The sequence below is a fragment of the Gymnoscopelus braueri genome (genome assembly GCF_963280865.1).
Source record: "Gymnoscopelus braueri genome assembly, chromosome: 10".
NCBI classification, from domain to species: Eukaryota; Metazoa; Chordata; class Actinopteri; order Myctophiformes; family Myctophidae; genus Gymnoscopelus; species Gymnoscopelus braueri.
In genome coordinates this window covers 8,313,039-8,339,972 of record NC_137611.1, presented here as the reverse complement: position 1 = coordinate 8,339,972, position 26,934 = coordinate 8,313,039, and the positions used below count along the sequence as shown (strand labels likewise).

Sequence of the window (26,934 nt, the reverse complement as noted above, 5' to 3'; positions counted from 1 at the left end):
GGCAAATTATAAATATACATATAATGCCCAACAAGTTGTGATCTGATAGTGATTTGATCACAATACGCTCTTGTAATCATTCTCGCATAAATAGTGTTCCTCTACACCTGCGAAGTGTGGAAGAGCACTATATTGAAAATGAAAAGTAAGAGTAGTAAATAAGATTACTTGTGCTAGTGTAATTTAAGAGAACAAGAGTTAAACAGTCAAACCTTTGATGCATTCTTGTCGGATGGCTTCCAGTGTCTTTTCCACGGTGAATGTTTTCTTTCTCTTCTCAGCCGCAATGTTGTTATCAATCTTATTGCGTAAAAAGTAGGAGTTCTTTTTCATTTTCTGAATCTCACTGGCCAGCAGAACATGACATTCTCTGAAGCGTCCCGATGCGACAATGATGAAAAAGTCATAGCGTTCAAAGTCAACATCAACAAGGTATTGGTCTGCTTTGAATGCAGGGGTTCCAATACCAGGGAGATCCCACAATTTGACATTTGAGTATCCAGGGTAGCGATATGCTTTCGGCTCTTTGGTGGTCTCCACAACGCCAGTTGGGGCAGAGTTGGGCCCTTCATCCCCCAAACCTCGGAAGGCATTGACGAATGTTGACTTTCCAGAGCCTGACTCCCCTGTGACAGCGATGTTCAGCTGCACATTGTCCAGCTGTGTTAAGTAATCCTGAATCTTGCCCACTGCTGAGGCCATGGACTGATTCCCCAGCAGGGCGTCTGTCATGGCTTGTACTTCATCCGCATCAATCACGCAAAAGGCTTCTTCAGCCATCTTGACAATAATAATAGTGGAGGAAAAAAAAGAAAAGGAAGAAGAAACTATATTGAATAATAAAGAACGAAAAGGAATAGATGGAAGGCAAATAATTGTTGCAGTTTTTGCCCTTGTGGAGGTGCAACCAGACTGGAGACAGAAGATTGGTTCAATGTTATTCTGTTAAGTCAAGATGTGCTAGAAAACAACTCTGAGGCTTGCTTTAGGTTTTTGGAGTGGTACCAGTCTCACTTCTCCTTACATACTGGAGGGGCAGTCCTTCATGGTTCCACCCCCTACAGCCTTAAGCATCTAGGGCTGTTTCTACTGGTTTCCACAAACAATACAGTGGAAAAAGCACATAGTGATCACGTCTGTCCAGTTCAAATTGATCACTAAGTGATACGTGATATTGTATTATTACATATTATAAAATTATGCAAAAGCTTCACTACTTATTATTTACTGTGTAGGTCAGGGTGCCTTCAGGTAACGTTAGTGCTTAAAAATAAAATCAGCTCTCATGAGCATTCCAAATGTTTTCCTTCATGTAAGGCCAGGGTCGGTGTCAGAACAAATTCTGATGTAAAGGCAATTTTTCATTCCTGAGAAGTCAATCTTTGCTTGGAAATATCAATGAACAACACTGCCCTACAAAGCCAAAGTGCATTAACTACGGGGACAAAATAATGGGTTTAAAAGAGTTTCAACTGATCAGCCCAATGAGATATTGGCATATAAGTGATATTACACTAATAGTATATCTGTTCTTGAGGTAATTGTTTATCCCCCAAAATGGCTAATTTGACCTTTGGGATACACAAATAAGTCGGTGTATCCAAAAACGTAGTACAACACACAATGACTTTGCATACCTTTGAACCGTTTTTGTGTACACACACAAGTGCAGCACAGAAGGAACGAGATGATCCGATGGATATTATTCTCCGAGTCTTTTATTTTATTAACTTCAGGAGTATTCACAAAAAGTGGAGCTGATCCGCTCCGGCCGAGCGCACAGCGAGTCTTGCTAGGCTTATCACACACATTTGCATGAAGGTAACTTCTGACACTACAGTTTATGTTCCTGTGGCCAAACTACAACCTAAAATAGAATATTCTTTAATAATTCGTGTTCAGTATGTCCTGAGCTTTAAAAGGAGTGTAAAAATACATTTATATAAATATACAACAGTTAACAAACAAGAATTTTAAGGAACAACATAATCTCTTCAATCTGACTGTTTTCTATCTAGAGAGGCTTCCTCTTTAATCAAACAGATCCCAAGACCTAATCACTGAGAACCTGTTTTATCTTACCTACTGTAAACATCTTTACCAGGATGTTTATACTATAAAGAAAAATAGCTCTGTGTTCAAATCTAATGATTAGATAAGTTTTTGGCCTACAGTAATTTATGCTACGAACATCAGATTACATCACAGCTGTTGAGTGTTTAACTTTGTCCATTGTCTATCTAATCCTGAGATGTTTGGAGGAATGTGTCTTATTGAAGAAAGCACTTCAATTCAGAGAAAAAGTTGCTGGTTAAGTTCCAAGTCAATCACTTCGGATGCTGTTATTCTGAATGAAATGACTCTGCTATGTAAAAACCTATGTATATCAATTTTAGCATATATGACGGTCTGGGAGACACTTCACTGTTTAAGGTGGTTTTAATTTTCATGCTATAAATAAAGTAATTCAAGTAAAGACAAGTTGTGTGATTATTTTAAGTATAGCCTTTAAGTATAGTAAGCCAGCAATGTAGGGGTCCTTGGCATGAAAACGGTTGAAAACCACTGGCCCCCATTTTACTGCCATTATTTTAAATGATTTTTTTTTTTCAAATACTTTATTGAGTCCAAACATGTTAACTGTTTGCTTCCATAATAGTAATAATACATTTCACATGTTTTATGTCTCTGTTATCAACAGACATTTCGACCCATTTTTTTTTGGCATGTAAAACCCCTTCACCTACATACATAAAGTAAAAATAAAAGGCATAACTATATTAAGACATTTCAATAGAGATCATTTTCATCGATGCATTCGCATAAACCTCCTTTATGAGGAGGCATAAGCAATAAACTTGACACCAAAAAATGAAACAATAAAAAATAACACACAAAAAAAAAAAAAAAAGGGGGGGTGGGGGTGTTAGGCTTTGTTGTGTCATTTTGGTAATATGTCTTCCATTTTCTTTTTTAGTTCTGAATACTTGGGTGGTTAAAATAAATACAAATCTTAAAAAAAAAAAAAAAAATCCCATTTTTTTCCCATTATTGTCCTTAAGGTTAAATAATCAAATTACGTTTATTTGCAAGATAGAGAGCCCATCTCTTTTCAAACAAACCGTCCTTACCATTAATTTTATACGTCACCTTCTCCATAAAATAAATGTCTTCCACTTTTTCCATCCATCTGACTACCCTAGGTAGTTCCAGACCTTTCCAACATCTAGTTATTTGTTTGAGGGCTGTAATTCTCAAAATCCAAAAAATATATAGGCCTACTGTAGTTCTTCCCTCTGTAGACTTTTGGGACGTGTTCCCAAAAGTATATTGTGATTTTCTAAATTAACAGCTCTTCCAAATATTTGTTCTATGATTTGTAAAACTTTAGACCAAAAGTGTTGTATTGTGGGGCATGTAAGGAAAATATGGGTATGGTCCGCCCTATTCTCCCCACATCCCCTCCAACAACTAGAGTTTAACGTGTACTTGGATACCGATAGAGGCGTTTGGAAATACCTTATATTCATCTTCCAGGCGTATTCCTGCCAAAAAGGAGATCTTATATGATTAAAAATGTCTTTAAAACTCTGATTCCACTCACTTCCTTGTATGGTTATTTTCAATTCTTTATCCCATTTATCCTTTATGTGATCTAGATCTTCAATTTTGTTTTCCTGAAAATTTTGATAAACTTGTCCAATTGTGTTTTTGTAATCATGTCTTTGACGGGATTATACTATATATCTTAGGAGAGGGTGAAGGTCTCCAAGAGTTCTAATTTTGAGCTTCTCTTTTAAGTAACTCCTCACTTGCAAATATCGATAAAAATGATGACTTGGAAGATCATATTGATCTGCTAAATTTTCAAAAGAGACCACCCCTTCTTCATTATACATTTGATAGAATCTTCTGAGACCTTTCCCTTCCGATATCTTAAAAACATGATAAATACTATTTGGAGTGAAATCTGAGTCACATGACATTTCTCTCATACAGGTAATTTCTTGTTCTTTAACTTTACTTATTTTTCATATCGTTTTCCAAATTTTAAATGTATTACATATAGAATGATTGAGTGTTTTAGTCTGTATTTTATTATAGGATGCAAGGTGCTGAGTGGTTCAACCAGATTAGACTCTATGAGCTTCCATTTAGGGCTCATCTTATTATTCATCCAGATTAAAATGGGTTTTAACTGTGCTGCGTAATAATAATGAATTAAATTAGGTAACGCCAGACCTCCTCTGTCTTTGTCTTGTTGCAGGGTTTTGAGTTTAACTCTTGGCTTCTTTGCATCCCATATAAACTTTCTCATCAGTCCCTCCCATACATGAAAACATGCAGGTGATATGTATAATGGCAGGTTTGTCTAATCAAGCAACAATTTTGCGGACCCCCTGCAGTACCTCGTGGACCCCCTAGGGGTCGCGGACCCCTGTTGAAGACTTGCACTAGGCCATTATGAGCACTTTAAACCTTTACTGTATACATTGAAAATAGCCGATACAAGCTCACAATGCGTTGTGAGCTTGTAGATCTGCTATTTTAAAAAAAATCTTTAAGTAAAATGTGAAATATTGAGGATTTTTGAAACACTAACAACACAAATCTGATACGGGGCTCCCTGGCACAAAACATTTTCAGATGGGGGTTAGGGACAAATACATATTCATTTGAGGGTCCATGACATATAATTGAGAACCACTGGTTAAAATAATGTTAAAATTGTGAAGCCCAAGTCCAAATAATCAACTACACTTTAGAAAAAAGCCCATAAAACCGCAACCCGCAACTACCAAAGTTTACAAGCAACTTCACGGAAAAATAAGCCCAAAGTCGCTTGGACATGGCAACACTGGCAACACTGGTTTCTGGCTTGGCAGTATTGTGTACTTTGTGCTCTTTAGATAGCTCAATAAACTTAAATACAGTGGACACATCGAAAAGCAACACAGCAGAAAACAATGTGTGATATGTCTTCTTTTACTTTCCAGAAGCAATTACTTTACAAAGGTCTCAGTCATTCAGAAATATATTTTGTTCATGAGCTGATCCACTGGGCTCTCATTAACTCCAATGCATTCCACTGAACTCATGGCTGCAGTCTGGCTCCCATGGTGCGACGAATCTGCCTGCTGGAATTGCATGATAGCGAAAATGACGTAGATGACCCTACCTTCTTTACATACACCTTGGTCCATCTGAAGAAGGAGTCACCTGACCACCTAAAACTACCTGTCTCACAGGCGAATTTGCCACCTTGTGGCAAAAAGTGGGAAGGGTCTGTTCCTAAAATATAAGTTCCCTGCTCATTCCAATACACATCAAGACTCTTAAAAATACAAAGAACACATACATAATAAAACAAAAATGTGACTATACATTTGTGTATGTCACATATACATCACATATTTACATAATTCATTATTATCGTTAATTTGAGTGCAACATTAACAGGTAAACTGTGAATTGATATCACACCTGCCATGGCTGTATTGTCTGCAAACTGCATTGAAAGGCCCTCTTCCTGGCACACACTGCAACATGGCATGTAGGCTAGTGACAATGGCTCCAAAAAATTGGGGTACCCCTCCCGGAGGTAGGACCAAACACAACATGTTTTTTGGGCGGTGAAACCGCCCCTATAAGTGAGGTTTGGATATTTGTACAACAAATCCTGCGCTGTGATTGGCCAAAAATGTACCCCGCCTAACCCTGCACCGTGATTGGCCAATCACAGTCTATTCAGGACTGTGATTGGCCAGTGTCACATGACACATGTGCATAGCCCTATATAAGAAACCATAACTTTAAAAAAAACATACATTTGTTTTTTTTAAGTTATGGTTTCTTCCATCATAAAGAGTGTTTCAATAAATGTATTTATTTTTTGTACATGATTGGTTGACTCCATTCAGTATTGTGATTAGCTAGCAAGACACCGCCCACTTCACACAGGGTGTGATTTTTCCTCATCTATAAGGCCTCCCATACATGAAATGGATTGTTGTATAAAAATATTTTACTGCAAAAGTGGTGAAATTGATATATAAAGTTATACAACCCAAACTAAAAATAAAGCCTGTCCGTCTGGGGGTTGAGGCATATAAACTCATGTAGATTCACAATGGAAGCTCCGATAGAAACTGTGCACACACACTCCCTGGATGCCAATTCAGAACCTCTGCCCCAAATCTTTCACATGGGCCTGTTATAGCGCTACCAGGAGGCCGATTTGTGCAAAACCCATTTTTTTATATTACTCCTACAAATTGTATCCAAACGTCATGTAAATCGGTACACAGTATCACTATAGTCATGTGATCAACACGGATCTGTCCGATTTCCCATATTCCATCCTCATTGCCTAAGGTTGGCTTCCAAAGTTTGCAGGATTGGTCCGTTTTGAACAAAAAGCCTCAAAGTATACACACAGCTTGGGATTTCCGTGAAATTTCACACGCACATTCCCACTAGGCCGAGGAAGAAATGCCACCCTTCTCACATTGGCCTGTTATAGCGCCACCAGCAGGTCTAATTTAGCAAAACACATTTTTGGAACAAAATGCCTCAAATCATGAATGCAGTGTCATTGCAAGAATAAATGGCACGGTTGGCACCCTTTTCACATTGGCCTATTATAGCGCCACCAGGAGGCCAGAATAACGTACCTGACCTGGCGGAGACCTGTGCTCCGAGGAGCACTTTTTCTAGTTTTATTTTATTTTCGTCTGGCAGCTGCATTTTGTTTAAAGATGTTGTGTTTTAAGGCAGCTTTATGATATCTGGCATCATACACAATGAGATACGGGTATGAGAGCAACCGATGATATACAACTTCATCAACCTTTCTGATGCTGCATGACGGACCTTGTCTCTGGTACTCTTACCTGTACCAGTAATAATAGCTGTCAGATGTTCTGGTCTTGTTCTGGCCTTCCCACACATGAAACAATCTTTCCATATGTTAACAATGTTGTAAGAACCCTACTCTGTCTTCTTGATGAGGTGGTGCAGGTATTGTTTGATCTACATGATACATGATAAGATATACTACCTTTATTTTTGACATTATTGCTTCTTTACTTTGTTTAAATGTTTACCACAGATGATACAACAATTTGGATCCAACGTTTGTTCATCACACTACATTCTGTAAAAACCCTAACCCAAAAGTTAGAAAAAGGTTACTGTTAGGCTCTACAGTAACCATATTGTTGCCAGTGATACTAATAAAGGCTCTGTTCCATTCTGGTGAAACAAAGTCAGGGTGCTGCTATTGCAAATGTAGGCCACTGGACAGGCTCTGTTACACTAAATGGAACTTTAAAGAAATAGTTCACCCGCAAAATGACAGTTTTGTGTGTAATTGAGTCATTTTTTGGGTGAACTACTCCTTTAAGCTAGGTCTCTCTCCAGCTAGCTAATTAGCTACTTAATTTAGCAAGGTCCTTCTCATCTTTTCACATTTCAAATATTTGCAATGATACCTGTCAGTTTATGAAGAAACCCATAGGCAATAAGATACAGATAGAGCAGTAGTACAGTAGTAAAACTTGACTGTAACCAAATATGTTACATGATATAAACTCTACAGAATTGACGTTATGAGGATAACTTTGAGCATCAAATGGTTGGAGCTTGGCTTTCCTCAGCCAGATTTGCTAAATAATTGTTAGTAGTTCTACTGTAGGCCTGCATTTTTCTCTGCATTGTTTAAGTTGCATATATTTTGGCGGCGCAACCGACCTCGGCGTCTGCAGCGGCCTCTCCTAGTTACTGTGCAGTGTCTTTGTCCACGTCTGTATGTACGTCCGTGTCATCGACAGTAAGGGAAGGGAAATATATGTATGATCGTCAGTTTCTCTATAACAGTGGCCTTTGTGAGTACAAGGGCTCTTGTGACGACGAACACTGGCGAAATGTGCGGAGCGAGCTGGGACTGCTGCGTGGAGCCGACACAGAGAATCCCGGGGTCCTGCCCACAGTGGCTCCGACTAGGAGACACCGTAAGCGGTGTGAGAGGACGCGGAAGCGGGGCAAACGTGCGGGAGTGCGAGTTAGGCTAATCGCTAACCCACACAGATCGGCTATCCCCACAATACTGCTGGCAAATGTGCGTTCTCTTGAGCGCCAAATGGATTACATCAGGCTCTCGAGAGCTTCCCAGCGCAGCGGGAGGGACTGCTGTGCCACCGTTTATACGGAGACCTGGCTTGATCAGGACATAACGGATGACGCAATTCAGCTGGAGGGGCTAACGCTACACAGGACGGACAGAGTGCTAGCCTCGGCTGGTAAGCTGAGGCGGTCTGGTGGTCTGGCTGTTTATGTAAACAACTTATGGTGTCAGGATGCCAGGGTGGTATCTACACACTGCTCACCACATATAGAGCTTATGACTGTTAAGTGCCGACCGTTCTACCTGCCACGGGAGCTGACGGCGGTCGTTATTGTCGCAGTCTATGTACCACCAGAGGCTAATGTGAAGGAAGCTATGAGCCAACTTTACAATGACATCAACGAGCAGCAGACGGCACTTCCCGACGCCTTTTTCGTAGTAGCAGGGGATTTCAACCAGGCAAGTCTCAAGTCTGTGTTACCAAAATTTTACCAGCATGTTGACTGTGCAACTAGGGGTAAAAACACATTAGATCATGTGTATACAAACATCAGAAATGCCTACAAAGCAGCCCCCATCCCTAACATTGGCTCTTCTGATCACTCAGCTGTTATGCTCACGCCCATATATAGACCTAGGGTGAAACAAAGCAGAGCAGCATTTAAAGAGGTCAGAACGTGGCCACAGGAGGCAATTCCAGCACTGCAGGACTGTTTTGGAGATACACAGTGGGACATTTTTAAGGAGGCAGCAACATATGACAATGTCACCAACCTGGAGGAATACACAGAAATTCATTCATTGGCTACATAAATAAATGTATTGATGATGTGACTGTGGTTAAGACCATTAGGAAGAGAGCCAATCAGAAACCTTGGCTGACCGGAGAGGTCTGTGCACTGTTGAGAGCCCGAAATGTGGCGTTTAAATCTGGGGACACTGCTGCATTCAGTCTGGCGAGACAAAATCTCACTAAGGGTATCCGGGAAGCGAAGCGGCTGTATGGGCAAAAGCTCAATGGCTACTTCACGGACACCAAGGACTCCAGGCGTTTGTGGTAGGGCTTTAAGACACTTTCGGACTATAAGCCCCCTCCCCAGCAGGTTGGCCAAAAAGACCCCTCATTGCCGGACAGACTAAATGACTTTTATGCACGTTTTGAGGTTAATAACACCATTGAGGCACAGATGCCCCCACCACGCCCCAGTGAGCAGGTGCTGCAGCTTTCAGCAGCTGGAGTAAAAAGGGCCTTCGCCAGCGTCAACCCACGCAAGGCGGCGGGACCGGACAACATTCCTGGGCGTGTGGTGAAGGAGTGTGCAGAGGAGTTGAAGGATGTTTTCTCAGACATCTTTAATATCTCGCTCAGCCAGGCAGTTGTGCCCACTTGCCTCAAGAGCGCGACCATCGTTCCAGTGCCAAAAAAGTCAAATCCTGCCGGTTTAAATGACTTCCGACCTGTGGCCCTTACACCTGTAGTGATGAAGTGTTTTGAGCGGCTTGTCTTACAGCACATCAAGGGCAGCCTCCCTGCAAAACTCGATCCACTACAGTTTGCATATAGAGCCAATCGCTCCACAGACGACGCTGTCTCAACTATACTCCATCTCACGTTGTCGCATCTAGAGAAAGAGAACACCTACGCCAGGCTCCTCTTCATCGACTTCAGCTCAGCATTTAACACCATCATTCCACAACAGCTAGTGGAAAAGCTGCGGTCGCTGAATGTGGACTATGGCACCTGCACCTGGATCCTCAACTTCCTGTGTCAGAGGCAACAGAGAGTCAGGGTCGACAGCCAAACATCAAGGACAATCACAGCGAGCACAGGATCGCCCCAGGGCTGTGTCTTGAGCCCCCTGCTGTTCAGTCTGCTGACCTACGACTGCACTGCCAAATTTGGCAGTAATCACATCCTCAAGTTTGCCGATGATACAACCGTGGTGGGACTCATTAACAAGAACGATGAGTCTGCCTACCGGAAGGAGGTGGAACTATTAACATCTTGGTGCAGTTCACACAACCTCTCCCTGAATGTGGACAAAACAAAGGAGATGGTGGTCGACTTCAGGAGATCCAGGATCTGCCATCACCCACCGCTGACCATCGGTGGCGCCCCTGTGGCAAGGGTAAATAACATCAAGTTCCTGGGGGTTCATCTGGCAGACGACCTGACCTCCACTACTAACACCACGGCCATCATCAAGAAGGCCCAGCAGAGGCTATACCCCCTCTGGAGGCTTAAAAAGGCAGGCCTTCCTACTCCTCTCCTCACCACCTTCTACAGGGGCACCATTGAGTCCATCCTGACTTACAGCTTCACCTCCTGGTTCGGCAGCTGCAAGGCAGAAGAGAAACATCGGCTGAACCGGGTAGTGAAGACAGCTGGGAGGATCATTGGTGCCTCTGTTCCCTCCTTGGTGGAGCTCTACACAGAGCGCTGTGTACGGAAAGCCACCAGCATTATAAGGGACCTCCATCACCCTTCCCATAGCCTGTTTGCCCTCCTACCCTCTGGGAAGAGATACAGGAGCATTAAAGCTCGAACAGACAGGATGCTAAATAGCTTCTTTCCGAGTGCAGTAAGGACTGTCAATGAACTGCGCCCCCTGCCAATCCTGTTTTTATGGTTGTATGCTGTTTTTAGTCTGGGTCTTTTATGTTTTTAGATAGGCTTGATGTTTTATGTTACACTGCTAGTGACTGAGGGGGAACGATATTTCATTGTCTGTATGTATGTAAGTACATGGAGAGAGTGACAAATAAAGATTCATTCATTCATTCATTCATTCATTCATTTTATAAACATTTTAACAATTTCACATTTTCTCAAGTTTGGGACATTTCATACATTTTAGGGACTTCTTCACTAAGTGAATGTGTTAATATTTTTCCACCCTTGATAAGTGAATTGAAAATAAAACTAATCGGTGTGATACTGTAGATTTCATTGTTTCATATTCTCCCCATTTGGGACACCATTATACGTTTAGTGGCATAGCTCCATGAGTATTAAAGCTATTTTTACACAATTTCACATTTCTTTAGATTTACATTTCTATTGTAAGTATGTGTTCAAATGACTGTATCTCCTAGTTACATTCAGATATTGACATTTGGTCTTTTCTAGAATGTAGAAGGAAGTCCTGGCTTCAAGTATGCCAAGTTTTAAACCTATCAGAGCTTCCATTGTGAATCTACATGAGTTTATATGCCTCAACCCCCAGACGGCCAGGCTTTATTTTTAGTTTGGGGTGTATAACTTTTCAATCAATTTCACCACTTTTGCAGTAAAATATTTTTATACAACAATCCATTTCATGTATGGGAGGCCTTAGAGATGAGGAAAAACTATGTTGTGTTTGGTCCTACCTCCGGGAGGGGTATCTCGAAAACTAAATTAGCCCTTTTTGGCTGTTTGTCACAGGCCTAATGGAGGGCATGGGCCAGAGCATACACAGCCTTGGCCTGAGGTCAGACACTTCCAACAGGGTGGTTTCTGCTGTTCCTAGATCCTCTTGTCCTCTTAGTACACACCCATCCACCAGCATCCAGCCACTCTGACGGAAGGGGTGCAAATATCCCTGAAGAAACCATGAAGACTTAACAATAAATATAATACCTTGTGAATATTTAAAAACCCTGTGTCAGTTTGAATCAGCAGCTTCAATACTAAATTAGACTCACAAATGTATTTTCGTGTCTGTTGTCAGGGTCATTGTCAGGATGTATCTTAAACAAGAAGTCTTTGAGATCTGCTATATCTCCACGACGGATGGCCAGACTCAGGACTCTGAGGTGAGGCATAAAACGAGGAGTCTGGAGTAGGTGAGCTTTCATCCAGCCCACGTCTGATATCCACTGCAGACCTGTCACATTCTGCCTTACCACCTATTGATTGTGTTCTGTGTTTTAACAACTATATGTGTATATATACTGTATATCGTTGCTATCGGGCAGAAACCTTAAGCATAGTTTATTATTATAAAAAGCTGAATTGTTAAAGTAGCCGATCTACAAGCACTAGACAGATCGGTTATTTTCACAACTTGTGTGTGACACTGTATGGCAAAGTAGGCAATTAACCCTTGCATTGTGTTAGAACACTGCATCCACTTGTGGTGTTAGCGGGTCAAATTTTACCCGTGATTTAAATCAGCCCAAAATACTCAAAAAATAATTATTTTCATTCTTTTTTTTCTCCCACCTCATAGCTGACTTGTAATGCATTCATATCCATGTAAACACTTTTTAAAATATTATGTTGGGTTAGGGCTAGGGTTTCATCTTTCAATACATCTTGTTTTTTATTATAAAAATGTAAAAATCCACTCATTAAATTTCCTATAATGAAGGCAATGGATAATGATGTTATCTAGCTATAATAGAATAATTAAAAATCATAATTAGAACACAATTCCAAAAAAATAAAATACAAAAAATACTTTTTTTAAAGGTAGGGTAAGTGATTTTCTTTGGTTAAAATAAGTGTTAAATAGCTCTATATTCTGATAGTACTCATTGCTATAGTGTGTTTGTTCAGTAAAAGGAGTCTCCTTGTCTCTCCAGCTCTTTATAAAACAGAATATGCATTTTCGTTTCAGTTTCAGTTTCATTTCCAATTTTATCCAATCAGGATAGAGAACTCAATCAGGATATAGATTAAACAAGGGAAATTGGAAGTGATGACACTAAGAAATGAGCAGGCAAAATTGGAACTGGAACACTATAAAAATGAAGCTTAGAAATGGGTACTTTCTCCTGATTGGCTGAGATTTTGACACCTACCGGAAAATGTATTTTCTGTTTATTAAAGTGCTGGAGAGACGGGGAGACTCCTGTTACTGGACAAACACTAGCAATGATTACTATCAGAATATAGTGCTTTAACCTTTTAACAAAATACTTTTTGTTTTAACCAAAAAATATCACTTACCCTACCTTTAACTTTAAGAATTTTAAAAATTATTCAAAATAGTGACACTAGTGTAGCCTGGTAAACCCTCCCTCCGGAAATCTCAATTCCATTTAATTTCAGGAGTGAGTCTGGCCTGATCCGCCTGTCTGCAATATTGGCTGTGCTGGAGTTGGGCGGGAGTAATACCGTTGACTGACAACCCCTTCAGCCAATGATAATTTTCCCCCTTCAGCCAATCAGCAGTTCACCAGTCTTAATGTGACGCGACGGGACTTTTGAGACAGCCATACCCAAAATGGGTTGCCTTTTTCGGGTACAATGGTGTCACTGCCCGCCCCTACCGGTTCTCTAATTTTTTTTTTTTAAATAGGCTTTGTCATGATTAATTGACCACATATATGAAGTTAAACAACTCAATTCTATCCAAACGATATCTTATAAGTAAATTCCGTGCCTCAAAATAGAAGTTAGAGAGCTTTTTGAAGTAAAAAAATAGCGGAGAAAACTGCCCACAGAAAAAGATGGCTGCCGTTCGTGTTTTGGGCTCACTCGAACTCGCCACCTGATTGGCCAACTGTCGCTGTCAATCACAGAACGATGTGCGACGACGCTGATAGGCGCGTCCGTTTGGCATACACAGCCAATATTGCAGAGAGGCGGTTCATGCCAGACTCACTCCAGGAATCAAATAGAAATTAGATTTCCGGAGGGAGGGTTTACCAGGCTAACACTAGTGGTGTTAGGGTCCAAAATGACCCGTATGGCTTAGAAGGTAAAAAGTCATTTATTTTTCATAAACTCAAACTTTATTTTACTCCTGATAGCAAATGCTAATTGGGGACAAGTCTCTCTCACTCTCAAACATGTAAACATTGAATATTGACAATTTGGGGGTGAATTGAGCCACACTTCTTTGCCGGGTCGTTTCGGACCCTAACACCACAAGTGTCACTTTTTTTTTGAGACCATCTAAATTAATTAAAATGATGATAAATAATTTTGTTGCGTTAAAATGGCTATTTCTGAGGATATCATGAAGCCTCGTTCCAATAAAGAAATGTAAAGGATACATTTAAACTTGAAAACGGGTCAAAAAAGACCCTAACACAATGGAAGGGTTAATACAAAAAAAGCATTATAATATATATATATATATATATATATATATATATATATATATATATATATATATATATATATATATATATATATATATTATATATATATATATATATACATATACACACACATAAAAATACAAAGAAATTACCTTCAAAAGAAGGGACCGCACACTCCTCAGATGCAGATGACTTGCTTTATTGCACAATGCATTTTGCTTATGCTTGAAGCATAAGCAAAACGCACTTGCAATGCAATATGGTATTATATTGCAATGCAATATAACACTATCAAAAGAATAAAACAATTTTGTGAATGGTGTAATTATTTGGTTGCTTATTGTGCAGAGAGTACTGAGATTAAAGTGAACTAACTAGGAAGTGTCAAAGAAAATACAAAATGGCTGAACTCTCAAATTGATGAACCTACAAAAGAATGATGAAATTGCATTTCACTTAATAGAAAATGCTTGACATTAAATTAATATGTATTTTTATGTCTTCACTTCTCATTCCAGATTCCTTATAATTATGCATCATACCCAACCTCCTCCAGCAGACGGACCACTTTGATCCCGTACATGAACTCAATGACAACGCGAGCCGTGGATTCCTTCATCACAGCGACGATCCTCTGGAGTTCGGTCGGGTCACCGTCCCAGGGCACCACCTCCACGTAGGCCACACAGCCTAGACCGGACCGGAACAGGGCACAACCTCCACGTAGGCCACACAGTCCAGACCGGAGCGGGCCAGGGCACCACCTCCACGTAGGCCACACAGCCCAGACCGGACCGGGCCAGGTCAGCCTGGAGGATCCGGGCGGCATCGTGGCCGTAGTCATCGTTCACTAAACAGCACTCCCACTCAGCTCCATCCCAACCGCCTCATGATCTGGAGCATAGCTTGTATCTGATAATAATAATAATAATAATAATAATAATGATAATGATACTTACAATTTACATAGCGCTTTTCTAAATACTCAAAGTCGCTTTACAAAAAATTAAAACAACTTTATTAGGGAAAAGAATGGTTTAAAAGGTTAAAAACAAACAAACAAACAGGTAGAGAAGGGGGATTTGATTTAGGTAGGGAATGTGAATCTTAAAAGGTGGGTTTTGAGTGTGGTTTTAAACATGGTGAGGGTGGGGGGGGCAGCTTTGATGTGAGCTGGGAGTGAGTTTTATAGGGAGGGGGCAGCAACTGAGAAAGCCCTGTCACCCCAGGTTAGTTTCATTGTCTTGGGGACCACCAGGAGGTTGGCCTCACCAGACCTGAGGGAGCGGAAAAAGATTGGATAAAGAATGGAGGGATGAGAGCTTAGGATAGATTATTCACATAGTGGTAAATCAGTGATTCTCCTATACAGATTTCATTATGGAAAAAGGCTAATCATTCTGCTTTGACACTGTCAAGAGATACTCCTTCAGCTCCAGCAGTAATACATACAAGCGGTATTCAAACTGTCAAGAACCCCCACATTAAAGGTTGGGTAAGTGATATGTTTTGTTAAAAGGTTAAAGCACTATAGTTTCATAGTAATCCTATAGATTGTTTGTTCAGTAACAGGGGTCTCCATGTCTCTTTAATAAAGAGAACATTTATTTTCAGGTGGGTGGAAAAATGTCAACCAATCAGGACTTATCTGTTTCAATATTGTAGTGATCCAGTTCCAATGTTGTCTGCTCATTCCTTTGAGTTATCACTTCCAATTTCACTTGTTTATTCTATATCCTGTGTGAGTTCTTTCTCCTGATTGGATAAAAATGGTATCCAGAGCTGGAAATGTATTTTATGTGTATTAAAGAGCTCGAGAGACGGGGAGACCCCGACCCCTGTTATTGAACAAACACTCTATAGCAATGATTACTATTACAATATCACAAAAAATGTTTTGGAAAATAGCTACAAGTTGTTGATGGGCTTGTCGATCGGCTTTTTCAAATAGTAGATATACAGTATATTGCCTTTGTATATATACGTGGCCTGGTGAAATATTATGAAATCTTGTAATATGTGATCCCGTCACAGATTGAGAGTGTTGTGCACTGTAGTGGGCACAGTGATCTGATGACTGGTGACTTTGATGACACATGCAGTGTGTGTGAAGCATTAGACTTTGACTTTATGAATACTTTAACAGTTTTCAGTTTGAGTGCTTATTTACTGTAAGGGAAAACATCTAGGGCAGTTTTGTGTTTGATACTATTACATGTGAGGCCATTTTGTCCATTGTTGTTCGGTAGGAGACCTGACCCTTGATGCCTTTTGGCCTGATGGCTAATAACTGACAACATTATTTCTGAACTGAACAACTGAAGGATTTTAGTCCGAGGACAGATGCCTTTTACTGTGAGAAATGAGAACTCACATTTCTTTTTGGAGAGAATTTTATTGATTATCAACAGAAAAAGGGATAAACATTTTGTCATCATTACGATAACACTCAGATATAAATGATATATGAGTTGAATAAAATAGATTTCCACCATATTGGTGCTGTTGTAACTTAGATAGTATGTTATAGACAGATGCCAGGTCATTGCTGACCTGTTATCCTATAGTGTGTATAGTTTCAATGTACAGGCTGATGATAGGTTCTTGGTTTATATGTATTAGTTATTATTAGATTATTGGTTTACTTGTGTATTACTCTATTATTAGATTACTATTCCTAGGCATTTGATGTATTATCTTGTGTTCTCCTTGCTTACTGTAAATCGCTCTGGATTAAGAGTGTCTGCTAAATGCCTAAATTGTAAATTGTTTAAAGACATATTATAGATTAGTGCAGTAATATACCGTATAACTGTCACATCAAGATAATAGAATCAAGCAGTATTTAAGGAGAGAGGGCGAGTGCTCGTTTTCACTTTCGACTGAATTATGACTGGATATGTATGAAGTCTATTACTGTATGACTTTTTACATCACTTGAAAAGAAGGTATGATTGCTGACAGTGAGGCCTTGATGATCATGAGGCATGTAATGCCTGAGTGAGCCACCAGGTGAGCGAGTACCCACACTGAGCAGCCATCCACAGTCTGAGTTGGTGAGCTGTGGTGGTAGACATAATAGTCATCACCTGTTTAAAGTACAGGATGTTGAGTTAAACAAAACGAGCACTCCTCCATCCCGACTCGACCAGATTTCTCCTTCTGAAATAATTCCTCAGTTTACACTTTTACCAGTAAATCTATACATTTTCCAATTTACCTCATTTACAACAACATACTATATGCTGATGTGCCGTGGCAGTCCTGTCACTCTTGGTTCAATAAAACCCTAAAGTCCAGTTTATAGACGACATACACAGAAATTACCGTTCACCTGAGCAGGGCATCTTTATTGACAAACAAGAGAGATTCCCTCTATAATATGTGAATAAAAGAACAGCAAATTAATGATATTAAAACAATACGACCTGATATATCACGAAGGCAATTCGCTCCACATCAAAGTCTGCATGCAAACAAGCGTTCAGTTGAGCGCCTGGAGAATTCTGAAGTTCATATCTATTACATTCAGTATATCAAAGCTGTGGCTATCAAGGCCTGCCTTCTGACTAGCACTACCTCAGTGCTCCACACTCTATAAGTAACGGTTGACGGCCCAAGGTTCCACAATGGACCATCAATGCACAACCAAATATTCACTCAAAAAACATTGAGCAAAAGAAACATAATAAAATGACTTTTGAATTTAGTAAGAAAGAATCATATAAGTGATTGGTGTGCCCCTGTTGCAAGTATTATCCTGTGTTTATGTATTGTATTTAGTTGAACGCTTTGTATTTTACTGCTGTCTTGGCCCAGGTCTCTCTTGGAAAAGTTGTTTTCATCTCAATGGGACCACCTGATTAACTAAATGTAAAAAAGTGATAATGTGGTGACAGACTCTTACCATGCACCTAATAATATATTTAAAAGGTATGTATTTCAAGGTTATTAAAGCTCCTACCGAATAAACAAACAATTAATGTGCTTTTCATCATTTGCGTTTTCCTGTTGTTCATGTTGTTATGATCATGAACAACAAGCTTTATTTGTGCATTTACAATTGATGATTATTCAGATCAATCTATCTACGTTTGTTTTTCTCACTGACATGGCAGCCTTCATCAGAACATTGTGGGCATCAGTTGCCAGCTCGTCCAGACATTTGTTCAACAAATAGCGTGTGGATGCAAAGGACAATCCCCCTACTATAGCGTCACCTATGATAGGGATCAGGCTGAGTAGAAACTCAGCACTACCTCCCAAAACACGTGCAGTGGTACTAAGTTGTGCTATAACCCATTCGAGAGTAAACTTCACGTGTCCTGTGTATTTCATTTCCGCCTTCAGCTCCTCCACTGACACATCTGATATCTTTGCAAGTTTCTGCAGGCTCTCATCATTAAGGCCGAAAACCGTATAATACTTCTTTATCTCCTTCAACAAAATGCTCGCATCCACAGAGAATGAGAGGCCTGGCCATGGCACTGTAGCCACAAAACCAGACAGCAATGCCACCTTCCAGATGTCTGCCTTCAGAGCTTTCTTCTTCTTCTGGTGGATCTTCATGGTAATGTTGTGCAGGGCTAGGAGCAGTACATGTCTCTTCTGCTCAGGGAGCTCCTTTTCTATGGCGTCATGAAGCCGGTTGAAGTCGTAGAGACCAAGGTCAAAGCAGGAGATCAGAAAGGCATCAGGAGCTGCTACATGCATTTTTTCGAGCCCTAAAAAATAAAGTTTATATTTACAAGACTACCATTGAATTTTGGGGCCTCTTTATAAAAGTTAATATCTTAATATTCATGCCAAATATCTCGATAACAATATGATATACAATTAGATGGGTTAACACTTGTTATTTGATATTTTCAGTGTAGCAACAGTGAAAAATAGGCATTCTTCAAAAATAGCATATTACATATCTGATATCTCGATGATTCAAAATGGTTGTACTCTAATTTACAGTATGCTAATAAGACATAACAAGATATACTTTGCATCAAATTAGACAATAACTAGAAATATCTTCTTTTAGACAGTAAACAAACAGACTTATACCCTAATTGTACACAATAATTCCTACATTATAGTCTATTAATGAACCCATAAGACATGCCAAGGCTCATGATTTGTGTTGTTAAAATATTGCACATTTTTAATATTTTTTAAAAGTTGTTGACTGGCTTGTTCGGCCTAAGCTTGTAGATCGTCTTTTTTCAAATAGTAGATATACAGTATATTGCCTGTATTATTGTGGCCTGGTGAAATCTTGTAATATGTGATCCCGTCACAGATTGACAGTGTTGTGTAGTGGACACAGTGATCTGATGACTGATGACTTTGGAAGTCATGCAGTGTGTGAGAGGCATTAGACTTTGAGTTTATGAATACCTTATTAACAGCAGTTTTGTGTAAGATACAATTGTATTTAATGGCATTAGATACTATTGTATGCCATGTGAGGCCATTTCGACCATTGACGTTCGGTAGGAGACCTGAGATGCCTTTTACTGAGAAATGAGAACTCACATTTCTTTTTGGAGAGAATTTTATTGATTATCAACAGAAAAAGGGATAAACATTTTGTCATCATTACAATAACACCCAGATATAAACGAAAGTTAAACAAAATAGATTCCCCCCATATTGCAGTATATTGCATAGTAATATACAGTATTTGTCTCTACCCGTGGCCGGGTAGAGTGAACTGGAAAACCGCAAGGTTCCCAGTTCGATCCCGGGCTGGGGCGCTCCCCCAGAGTTAGTGTCGAAGTGTCCTTGAGCAAGACGCTGAACCCCTAATTGCTCCCGATGAGCAGGTTGGTGCCTTGCATGGTTTCCTCCGCCATCGGTGTATGAATGTGTGTGTGAGTGGGTGAATGGCACAATCAATGTAAAGCGCTTTGGATAAAAGCGCTATATAAATGCACCATTTACCATTTGTCATATAATAGAGTCAACAGTAGGCTATTTAAGCAAGTAGATAGAAGACAAATACATTTATCAGTCTGTTCTGGATGGGTGTGGCCATTGCAAGAACTATTGGCCCATCAGCATTAACCAATCAGTCAATTTCCCAGGTGGCAGTTAGTGCTTGTTTTTTTCACTTTCCACTGAATTATGACTGGATATGTATGAAGTATTATGAATTTTTACATCACTTGAAAAGAATATAGTCCTGACAGTGAGGCCTTGATGATCATGAGGCATGTAATGCCTGAGTGAGCCACCAGGTGAGCGAGTACCCACACTGAGCAGCCATCCACAGTCTGAGTTGGTGAGCCGTGGGACAGAATATTCATCACCTGTTTAAAGATTACAGGATGTTGAGTTAAACAAAACGAACACTCCTCCATCCCGACACAACCAGATTTCTCCCTCTGAAATCATTTCCCAGTCCGTTGATACATCTATACGGTACATATGCTGTGAATTATGTAGATTTCCTGTGCCACAGATTTACACTTGTACCAGTAAATCTATACATTTTCCAATTTACCTCATTTACAACAACATACTATGCACAATCAAAATATTCACTCATTGTACACTCAAGTCAGTACCTATTTTGGCCTGTCAAACTACTCAAGCTACAACATGTGTATGTGATTTAAAGTTCCTCTTACTACAGTGTTACAGTATTGTTTTGAGTATCACATTTTTTCAAAACTTTGCATCTTGTTGATCTCTTGGTAAAGTAATATTCTGTGTCCCTTCAAGGCAAGCCAAGGCATGTGTATAGCACATTGCAACAATACAATTAAATGTGCTTTACAAAAAACATTAAGCAAAAGAAAATGACTTTTGAATTCAGTAAGAATCATATAAGTGATTGGTGTGCCCCTGTTGCAAGTATTATCCTGTGTTTATGTATTACATTTAGTTGAAAGCTTTGCATTTTACTGCTGTCTTGGCCCAGGTCTCTCTTGGAAAATATGTTTTCATCTCAATGGGACCACCTTAACTAAATGTAAAAAAGTGATAATGTGGTGACAGGCTCTTACCATGGACCTAATTGTATTTTAAGGTTATTGAAGCTCCCCCTAACCGAATAAACTAACAATGAATGTGCTTTTCATCATATAGCGTTTCCTGTTCATGTTGTTACAATCATGAACAACAAGCTTATTTGTGCATTTACAAGTGTTGATTAATCAGATCAATCAATCTATCTATGTTTGTTTTTCTCACTGACAGCCAGCATTTTCACACTGCGGTAGACACTGCCTTCATCAGAACATTGTGGGCATCAGTTGCCAGCTGATGAAGATATTTGTTCAACAAAGAGCGTGTGGTGTAAAAGGACATTCCCGCTGCTATACCGGAACCTATGAAAGGGACTAGGCTGAATAAATACTGAATAAATACAACTTCAAAACTTGCGGTGGTAATAAGTTGTGCTATAACCGATTTGAGAGTAAACTTCATGTGTTGTGTGTATTTCATTGCAGCCTTCAGCTCCATCACTGACACATCTGATATCTCTGCAAGTTTCTGCAGGCTCTCATCATCAAGGCCGAAAGCTGTATAATACTTCTTTATCTCCTTCAGCAAAATGCTGACATCCACAGCGATTGCGAGGCCTGGAACTGGCACTGCATCCACAATACCAGACAGGAAAGCCACCATCCAGATGTCTGCCTGCAGGGCTGTTTTCTTCTTCTTGTGGATCTTCATGGTAATGTTGGGCAGGGCTAATAGCAGCAATTGTCTCTTATGCTTAGGGAGCTCCTTGTCTATGGCGTCATGAAGCCGGTTGAAGTCGTAGAGACCAAGCTCAAAGCAGGAGATCAGAAAGACATCAGGAGCTACTGCATTGTTTTTTTCAAGCCCTAAAAAATCAAATTAAACCAAATTATTTTTAAATTAACAGTTGATGTATATTACTCAATACATTTACAAGACTACTATTTACAAAAGTTCATATCTCAATATTCATGGCAAATATCTCAATAACGATACAATATATGATTTGATGGGTTCACATTTGTTATTTGATATTTTAAGTGTAGCAGCAAGTAAAGCTAAGCAATAAAAATAAAAAAAAGAACAGCATTAAGTCAGTATCATTCTTATTTTGAATTACAATTGGGTTCACACTTGTTATTTGATATTTTGAGTGTAGCAACAGTCAAAAATAGCATATTACATAATATCTCGATGATTCAAAATGGTTGTACTCTAATTTACAGTATGCTAATAAGTCAGCTGTTTATTAGCGTTTTTGTTTTCGCTGGCTCCCGGGTTGCCAAAGAATGTGCGCATATCCCCCCACGGGTATGGTCTAGTTAATAGTAATTCATGAATTGAATGACAACCTTTTATCATTGATAATACTTTCCAGCAAATTGGGACAAAACTATAAAAATGCTTTGGCCTCCAATGTTTATTTTTGTTTTCTTTCAAATTGATGGAGGCATACGGGTCTGACTTAAAAATATTACTGAAAAACAATTTCCCATCTTTGTAGCTCGTTCAGTTCTCTGGTTATTATGACACTCTTATGAGAAACATGAGGCTCTCATTTGATGTGGGATATTAGTTGGACAAACCAAAAGAAGCCTAATCTCTAAATCAAATAATAGGCTATAAAAACTCTTAATTTGAGATTGCATGAGATCTTAGTTTTCTTTATTAACATTTTCAACATCCGGCTGCCATATTTTAATGATTTTGAGACAAATTAATTTAACTCGACTCCAATTAATAGTAATTCATATTTACCATTTGAGTACATATATACCTGCATTCCTCCATCCGCATTTACTCAAATGTTTTATGTTTATAATGTAACAGTGAAACAGTCTACCTTGAGTCCATATTTATAACATAATATGCCTATATCAGTGACCTATGGAGTGGTGCATATCAGATAAGATAAGATACTGTATACATTTATTTAATAATTGATACAGCATTGATGTGGATTGTTTTATTTAAGTAATCTCTTCATTGTAACCTCATTGCAACCTGGTCAGAGTAGCTACACCAGGCTACAGTACAGTACAGCTGTAAAAAAAACAAAAACATTATGTAACTAAAAATTCTTGTTGCGAAAGGACCTAATTGTAAAGTAGTCTGGCATGTCTACCAAATTCATGCAGTTTTAACATAATTCAGCACTATGAGTTTCAAGTTTCAATTCAATTGTACAATGTGTGGCCCTTCACTCAATTTATTGAAGTCTGGTGTAGGGAAAAGCTAAGGATATACTTCATTGACACCGGTCAATGAAGAATATAATTTTAAGTGGTTAAAACTCATTCAGGAGAATTGTGAAAAATATATAATAATAATAATAATAATAATAATAATAATATTAATAATAAGGGTAATAATAATAATAACTAGAAAAAGTGCTCCTCGGAGCACAAGTCTCCGCCAGGTCAGGTAGGTTATTATGGCCTCCTGGTGGCGCTATAATAGGCCAATGTGAAAAGGGTGCCATTTATTCCTAGGCCGTGCACGGCAATCAGACACTGCATGTATGATTTGAGGCATTTTGTTCAAAAAAAATGTTTTGCTAAATTTGACCTGCTGGTGGCGCTATAACAGGCCAATGTTAAAAGGGTGGCATTTGTTCCTAAAAGTAGTGCAAATGTGCATTCAAGGTTTCAGCGCAATCGGACGCTGCGTTCATGATTTGTGGCATTTTGTTCAAAACGGGCCACTCCTGCAAACATTACATGTCAATGTTAGCCAATCAGGATGGAATATGAAAAATCAAACAGATCCGTCTTGATCACATGACTATAGAGATCATGTGTACCGATTTGCGTGAAATTTTGATCAAATCTGAAGGCTTAATATCAAAAAATGTGTTTTACATAAGTCTGCCTCCTGGTGGCGCTATAAAAGGCAAATGTGAAAAATGCAGGGCAAAGGTTTTTCCATGGCCTCTAGAGAGTGTGCATACAAAGTTTTACACTGATCGGTGCAGTTATAGGTAAAAACACGAATCGGCCTGTTACAGCGCCACCATGAGGCTGATTTTAACATTTTCAAATTGCATTTTTTCCTCTGCCTAATGGGAATGTGTGTGCAAAATTTCACGGAAATTGCATGCTGTGTTCATGATTTGAGGCATTTTGTTCGAAACAGAGTACTCCTGCAAACTTTGAAAGACAATTTTTGCCAATCAGGATGGAATATGAAAAATCGGAAATGAGCCGTTTCTTTTAATGACTATAGAGATACTGTGTACCGATTTGGGGGATTTTTGGCCGAAATCTGTAGGAGTACTGTTCAAAAATGGGTTTTGCACAAATCGGCCTCCTGGTGGCGCTATAAAAGGCCCATGTGAAAAATTTGGAGCAGAGGTTCTGCTCTGGCACCCAGGGAGTGTGTGTGTACAGTTTCTCTGCGATCAAGACAACGGTGCCGGAGATTAGCTGTACACAAAATGACAGAATGACGGACGGACACACGGACACACACACGGACACACGGACGGACGGACAGGGGCGAAAACATACTCTCGCCAGGCCGAACAATAATAATAATAATAATAATAATAATAATAATATGATCAGAACGATGTTCCTTAATTTTACTCCTGTGTGTTTAGTTGACATCTGTGGAGATTATAATTATATTTAAAAAAAAATAGAAATGGAACAAAGAAAACAAATCTGAATATATTAACCCTGGCATATCTATTTTGGGCTCACAAGTTTATGTTTATTATGAGCTTTTACATCAGCTATTTTAAAATAGCCAAAGTATAAATTAGGGCTAAAGTAAAGTGGCACCTTAAAAATAGATTAATAACTACATTTTCTATACTTCTAAAAGTGAGTTTTTATTTTTGGCAAATTATAAATATACATATAATGCCCAACAAGTTGTGATATGATAGTGATTTGATCACAATATGCTCTTGTAATCATTCTCGCATAAATAGTGTTCCTCTACACCTGTGAAGTGGAAGAGCACTATATTTTGAATTGCTATTTGAAATGATAAGCTAACTTGTCCTCATTAATTTAATTTAAGGGAAATTGACAAGAGTAAAACAGTCAAACCTCTGATGCAGTCTTGTCGGATGGCTTCTAGTATCTTTTCCTCGTCGAACGTTTTTGGCTTGGTTTTCTTCTCAGCATCGATGTTGGTATCAATCTTGTTGCGTAAAAAGTAGAACTTCTTTTGCCTTTTCTGAATCTCGCTGCCCAGCTGAACATGACATTCCTTGAAGCGATCTGATGCGACAATGATGAAAAAGTCATAGCGTTGAAAGTCAATATCAACGAGGTATTTTTCTGCTTTGAATTCAGGGGTTCCAATACCAGGGAGATCCCACAATTTCACATTTGGGTATTTAGGGTAGGAATATTCTTTCGGCTCTTTGGTGGTTTCCACAACGCCAGTTTTGGCAGAGTCGTCGTCTTCATGCCCCAAACCTCGGAAGACATTGATGAATGTCGACTTTCCAGAGCCTGACTCCCCTGTGACAGCGATGTTCAGCTGCACATTGTCCAGCTGTGTTAAGTAATCCTGAATCTTGCCCACTGCTGAGGCCATGGACTGATTCCCCAGCAGGGCGTCTGTCATGGCTTGTACTTCAAGCCATGATTCCGCATCAATCACGCAAAAGGCTTCTTCAGCCATCTTGACAATAATAATAGTGGAGGAAAAAAAAGAAAAGGAAGAAGAAACTATATTGAATAATAAAGAACGAAAAGGAATAGATGGAAGGCAAATAATTGTTGCAGTTTTTGCCCTTGTGGAGGTGCAACCAGACTGGAGACAGAAGATTGGTTCAATGTTATTCTGTTAAGTCAAGATGTGCTAGAAAACAACTCTGAGGCTTGCTTTAGGTTTTTGGAGTGGTACCAGTCTCACTTCTCCTTACATACTGGAGGGGCAGTCCTTCATGGTTCCACCCCCTACAGCCTTAAGCATCTAGGGCTGTTTCTACTGGTTTCCACAAACAATACAGTGGAAAAAGCACATAGTGATCACGTCTGTCCAGTTCAAATTGATCACTAAGTGATACGTGATATTGTATTATTACATATTATAAAATTATGCAAAAGCTTCACTACTTATTATTTACTGTGTAGGTCAGGGTGCCTTCAGGTAACGTTAGTGCTTAAAAATAAAATCAGCTCTCATGAGCATTCCAAATGTTTTCCTTCATGTAAGGCCAGGGTCGGTGTCAGAACAAATTCTGATGTAAAGGCAATTTTTCATTCCTGAGAAGTCAATCTTTGCTTGGAAATATCAATGAACAACACTGCCCTACAAAGCCAAAGTGCATTAACTACGGGGACAAAATAATGGGTTTAAAAGAGTTTCAACTGATCAGCCCAATGAGATATTGGCATATAAGTGATATTACACTAATAGTATATCTGTTCTTGAGGTAATTGTTTATCCCCCAAAATGGCTAATTTGACCTTTGGGATACACAAATAAGTCGGTGTATCCAAAAACGTAGTACAACACACAATGACTTTGCATACCTTTGAACCGTTTTTGTGTACACACACAAGTGCAGCACAGAAGGAACGAGATGATCCGATGGATATTATTCTCCGAGTCTTTTATTTTATTAACTTCAGGAGTATTCACAAAAAGTGGAGCTGATCCGCTCCGGCCGAGCGCACAGCGAGTCTTGCTAGGCTTATCACACACATTTGCATGAAGGTAACTTCTGACACTACAGTTTATGTTCCTGTGGCCAAACTATAACCTAAAATGGAATATTCTTTAATAATTAGTGTTCAGTATGTCCTGAGCTTTAAAAGGAGTGTAAAAATGCATACATTTAT

At 39.3% G+C, this 26,934-nt stretch overlaps 1 protein-coding gene across 1 annotated transcript in view; it reads right to left on the bottom strand.

Annotated features, from left to right (window-relative positions):
- Positions 1-25,768, bottom strand: part of LOC308092856 (interferon-gamma-inducible GTPase 10-like) — a gene marked incomplete at both ends in the record, with an annotated part of 44,017 nt that extends 18,249 nt beyond the window's left edge. The window contains one exon of the mRNA XM_080438954.1: positions 25,186-25,768. Within this exon, the coding sequence (XP_080295080.1) occupies positions 25,186-25,768 (583 nt within the window). The remainder of the gene's footprint in view (positions 1-25,185) is intronic.
- Between the last annotated feature and the right edge of the window lie 1,166 nt (positions 25,769-26,934).